This window comes from Ascidia mentula, chromosome 1 (genome assembly GCF_947561715.1).
Source record: "Ascidia mentula chromosome 1, kaAscMent1.1, whole genome shotgun sequence".
Classification (NCBI taxonomy): Eukaryota; Metazoa; Chordata; class Ascidiacea; order Phlebobranchia; family Ascidiidae; genus Ascidia; species Ascidia mentula.
This window is the reverse complement of record NC_138566.1, coordinates 938296-943862: the sequence shown is the minus strand read 5'-3', so window position 1 is coordinate 943862 and position 5567 is coordinate 938296. Positions and strand designations below refer to the sequence as shown.

At 33.8% G+C, this 5567-nt stretch overlaps 1 protein-coding gene across 1 annotated transcript; it reads left to right on the top strand.

Moving 5' to 3' along the window:
* Positions 1-1412: 1412 nt before the first annotated feature.
* Positions 1413-5567, top strand: LOC145909687 (kelch-like protein 7). The gene is made up of 9 exons (XM_082997045.1): positions 1413-1624; positions 2029-2172; positions 2230-2335; positions 2766-2857; positions 3250-3430; positions 3700-3843; positions 4411-4572; positions 4785-4941; positions 5145-5567. Exons 1-9 carry the CDS (start codon positions 1442-1444, stop codon positions 5257-5259), a joined length of 1284 nt encoding a protein of 427 aa, XP_082853171.1. The 5' UTR covers positions 1413-1441; the 3' UTR covers positions 5260-5567.

The window sequence follows — 5567 nt, the reverse complement described above, 5'->3', positions numbered from 1 at the left end:
AAATACTCAGATTTTATCAAGGTTGACAATATTCCACCAAAAAGACTGGAAAGTGTATTGGATTATATTTACACTGGTGATATTGAAGTAACAGAGAAAAATGTGTTGGAAGTGTTGGAAGATGCTGATTATACACAGATGGAAGGTATGCAAACATCATATATGTGATTAGGTGGTTTAACACATCCTGTACAACCAGCATAACTCGACAATGCAAGAATGTTATCCACATAAATATTGTTGTTGAAACCAAATCTTATAAAAAAAAGATTTTGAAATCCTCACAGAAATTTTCATTTATCCATAAGCAACAACAAATTAAATCATTACAAAAAAAAGTTGACTGAGTTGTTTCAAAAAGTGGTTGACGTGTATTGTAGTATCAGAATGTAGTGATAGCAGAATGTAAATGACTGACGTAACTTGATTGTGCTTGTGTGGGTGTGCAGGAAGGTAGTTGTGTCAAACATGGATTCATGGTGTACCTAATGTCTTTAGAGTGTGCAATGAATATAAGGGGTGGTTTGGTTGCTTTAAATATTGTGCTGATGGGATGACTGGATAAAGTTGTGTAATTGGTTTTGTATAGTTGACCCCCTCGAGCAAGCAATGGCTGCATTAACCTGCATATCTAGATCCATTGACAATACTCACTGTTTTGACTATTCATAGCATCTGGAATTTTGTTTGTGCATACCAGTGTAACAATCTCACTGGGTAGGCTTCCATACCTTAGTCCAGGGGTGGGCAACATACGGCCCGCGGGCCAGTTCCCGTTTATAAATTATATATACGCGATTAATGTATCGATTCAGGAATCCGGCCCGCCAAGTACTTCATTTTCCCATATCAGGCCCGCCGACTGGAGAAGTTGTCCGCCCCTGCCTTAGTCTATAGAGTAGTGACGTGAAAGCTTTGTAAATATTAATTGCTATGGGAACCATACATTCACAATGATAACAAAATCCCATTTGAACATTCTTAAACTGTAATAAAGTAAGACAGCATGGTTACTAGAGACATTAAGAGAAAAGTATCAAGTAATCTCATTGATAAAATGTTTCAGCATCACAACATTTAAACATTTGCTTCCACAAGTCCCAAAAAACATCATTTGCACCATTTTCTGCTTATTTGTAAACACCAAAACATAAATGCTTAACATAATATGACTTACCAGTCCTCTGGGAGACCCAGGATATTTCTTTGCATGTGGCCACTACCTAGCTACACTGCTTTCACAAGGGATAATGTGCACATTGTGCAAATATATGTTATTATTAACATTTGTGGAAAATTGATTTTTTTCTCTGGTTGGGTGCCAATATCTGATATATATTGTTCGATTCATACTTAACTGAAATATCTGCAATTAAATTTGGAATAACATGGTTTTGCTTTTTCAGAGTTGAAGTCATTTTGTTGTCGAGTCATTCTTAAAATGATTTCAACCGACAACTGTTTGAAGCTAAGAGCTTATGCTACTCGATACAATCTTGCTGATGTGGAAAAGAAAACAAACCAAATGATTGTTGATAACATTGCAACAGTTGTACAACATGATGATTTCATGCAACTTGATGTTGGTGATATGTCTGCAATCATCAAACAGAGAAACAAAGGGGTAATTATCATTGATTCTTGATGAATGGTTATCTGGCTATAATTTTTCTATTACATGTGTAAGGCAGCAAGATATATTGCAAGGTGAAAGTAAAATACAAAAACAAAACTAATATGTGTACAAAATGTTGAATGTGAAACAAATGCAATAAATGATGACAGCAATCTCTTTATAATATTATTCAAACTTGTACTTGCTTTCTATAGAAAATCCAAAACTAAATTCTGGATATTTTGAAGCTGACATTTCAAACATAGCTGTGCTAATCATTAATACTTCATTATTGCAAAAATTCTATGTTCGAAACAATTGCTAAATATGCATATTAGGTATTATGTTTCTACTCCCAAGCTCTTCACACATCACTACTTACTTTGTTATTACATATTAGTTGTTGAATGTAGATGGAAGAAGCTGTATTTACTGGACTGGTTCGATGGGTTAATTTCAATCCTTCCCATCGAGAGGATTTGTTTGTAAATCTTTTCTCACAACTTGATCTTTCATCTATTTCCACTCAGTTTGTTGCAACCACAATTAAAAATGAAGTAAATTATTTGGGGTTGATTTGTTTCCAATGAGTTAAAATGTTTTACTATTTTCAGCCTCTTGTGAGAAGAAATGCAGATTGTGCCATTGCAGTCATGGATGCTGTATTAAAACAATATGATGTACCAGGAACAAGTGGAAAAGCAAGTCCCATTAAAAAAGGTGCAAGATTTGTTCAATATTCACAACAATTTGTTACATCCACCATATTTACACCAACCCTCATAGCAATTATTCTCCCATAACTTTAAACTTCACTGAACCTTTGCACATGGCAACTACTTGACCATGCACAACAATATAGTGTGAGATCTGCAAGTCTAGGTACAGTAAACAGCCAACTATTAGTTAGACTGTGATCAGATACTTACACTAAATCTACACTGATTAGTATGCAAAGATTTGCTTCACCAACAAGTATTTAGAAATACTGATGTCACTTTAAGACCACAACCTACAAATAGTATCTTCAATGGACTCATTTATGAAACAATTAGAATTGGTCAAATTAGGAAATATGTTTCCATTGTTATCATCATAAGAATTAATTTTATGCAAACAAAAACCATAACAACCCATATTTATTTTGCAGATTTGTCAGGATTTCTTCTCATTGGTGGCCATAAATCAAAACGAGCTTGTTTGAAATGGAATGTTGCCACAAAACAACATGAACATTACCCAGTATGTACATTGCTTGCTGTCATATGGTTTGCTTATTTAACCATGGGTTTGTTTCATATACTTGGTATTTGCTTCTGGAAGCAATAAAACTCTGCAGTAAATTATGCAGGACATAAAATGTTTAGTAAACTACAAACGTCACAATTTGTTAGGAACAAATTACACAATGATGGTTATTAAGCTAAATTACATAAAAACAATATTGTCTGCACTTTTCTTACTTCTGTTACATTTTTTCCTACATAAAATATTTTATGACACCACAATATTCAACCTAAAACCTTTTGGTGTTGGTGTTACTGGTTTTTAGATAGACATTTTCTGTTATTTAGTGAAACATGTGAATCACTTTGCCCTCATGATTTGTTACATCCTCATCTAAATTTGTTTAGAAAATGATCACAGACAGAATGAACTCAACTTCAGCCAAATTTGGTGAAACTGTTTATGTAATGGGTGGAGTTGGTCCAACACAAAGTTGTGAGATGTTGAATTTGGAGGAAAGTAAAAACTGGGTAAAAATTGCTGATTTGTTGGAAGGTCGAAGTTGTGCTGCTTCGTCTGTTGTTGGAGGTTGGTTGCTGTAACGCATTAGAGATTTACATATTGAATGCGATGTCTCAAGCTACTGTTTTGGTGTAATTAGCGCAAACATGGATTTTCATCTTTTCTAAAGCTCCACCAAGTAAACCTCAATTTAGCATTGATCAGCAGCTTAATTTCTGTAGTTCGTCAAGTAAGAGGAATGTAATTGTGAACGTTTAATTAAGGTGAAAATGTCTCAAAAGCAACAGTTTAGATAATTGTTACACAACCTGGATCTTATTAAATGCATGTTGTAGAGGTCATATACCTGACCGGGGGTCAAGGTGGAGATTTCAAACCATTTACATCAAGTTTACTTTATTTCGTCAATGAAGGCTTATGGAGAAAAGGCTTTGACATGTTACAACCAAGATTTGGACATGGAATGTGTTCAATTGGCAGTAAGAATACATCTGAGTTCATTTGTGTGAAAGAATAATCCCATTACTGGACCCAGGTGCAAATCAGTCAGTTTAAACTTTTTACCCCAACAATATTCACTCACTTAATCCACACAAATATTCCATGTAAATCCACAAGCTGTTTGCTTCAATCTGAGGTCATAGAAATTTAATTGGACAGAAATATTCTGTGACATGAAAATATTGAGAAATACTGACCTAAAACCTACAAAAAATGCATGAAAATTATGTGTTTTTTTTACAAAGTAAAACCTTTCTACTTACTTTGGTCACAAATTACTGATGACGTCACTCAACTTCATAAACTTAAGTAAAAAATCAGCATTGTGTAAAATAATTATTTGCAGATTTACTGAGTTTTTTGCTGAATGAATATCAACCGTTATATTACTTAACTTTATTGTAAACATCGATTTAAATCTGATCTCTTATTTTTACGTTAAGAAACACAGAGCTTACCTCATTGCTTGTTACGTAACATTACAACATAATCGTAATATGACGTCACAATGAATATTAACACAAGCGATTTGGAAATTTCTTCAGATGTTTTGTTTTCTGTGGGCGGAGTTGATGATGGCGGACAACGCTTACAATCATGTGAATTCCACGATGTTCGTGTTGGAATCTCCACAAGAATCGCTTCTCTCAATGAAGCAAGATGGTATTTAGCATGTGAAGAAATTAAAGGGAAGATCTATGCAATTGGTTAGTGATGAAAAGTTAAGCAATAAAATTAACAGTAAGTTGTTTTTTGTGTAAATTTTATAAAATACAAATTCATATTCGTCACCGGTGAATGTATCACATGATAAATATAATGGAGTTTCCTGAAAAGAATCCTAAACATAAAAACTAGTAGATATAACTATAAAGTATTAACCTAAAAACAATAAAAAGTTTTACTTTAAATCTGACAGGAGGTGATGGTCGTCACTTCCTTGACATCCTGCAAACAGTTGAAGAATACGAACCTAGAGTCAACAAATGGAAATATGTTTCTCCTCTCCTAGAACCTCGTCGCCGTCACTCTGCTTGTGTTATTGATGGGAGGATTTATGTTGTGGGTGGATTGAGGTAAGAATTGATATTATGACGTCACTATAGTCCACTGTTTCCCGTTTTATCGATTCCAGTTACACGAGTGTGCGTTATTTTGTTTGCTTTCAAACGGTTTAGTGAGCAAACTTATAAAATAATGATGACAAAAATGTTGTAGTAAACTTACCTGTGTTTGTTGTGTGTCTGATTCATGAAACTGTATCATGTTTGTTTTAAAGGAACTTGGGTAGAGAACTCACATCAGTTGAGGTTTACGATCCAACCTCAGATGTTTGGACACATGCTTTTGATCTTGACAAACCAGTTTATTATGCGACTGTTGTTGCTGTTTAATATGTTTCTATATTTGGGTGTAGTTGATATTTAACTGAGATTGATCACCAGCAAAGATGCTGAAATGAATGTTTTTGTCCAAAATATCGATTTATGCAAATTTTATATTTTTGTAGTTTTTTCTGTATGTTTTGTCTGTAATACAAACTGTAATTTTTACACACTTTAATGTTTGATGTGAGTGGTGTTACTTCGTGTGCATGTAAACATTTTCCATCATTAGTTACAACTGATCTTTGTTGATTTTGTGCTGAATCTGCGTTTCTTTACAATTCTGTTATTTGTGAACTTTTGTTTTTCTTTAAAAT

Excerpts from the sequence above, each read along its gene's own strand:
- LOC145909687 (XM_082997045.1), top strand. The coding sequence starts at position 1,442 with ATGATTTCAACCGACAACTGTTTGAAGCTAAGAGCTTATGCTACTCGA. Across the intron at positions 1,625-2,028 it reads TCAAACAGAGAAACAAAGGG|ATGGAAGAAGCTGTATTTAC; the intron begins GTAATTATCATT and ends TGTTGAATGTAG. Across the intron at positions 2,858-3,249 it reads AACAACATGAACATTACCCA|AAAATGATCACAGACAGAAT; the intron begins GTATGTACATTG and ends AAATTTGTTTAG.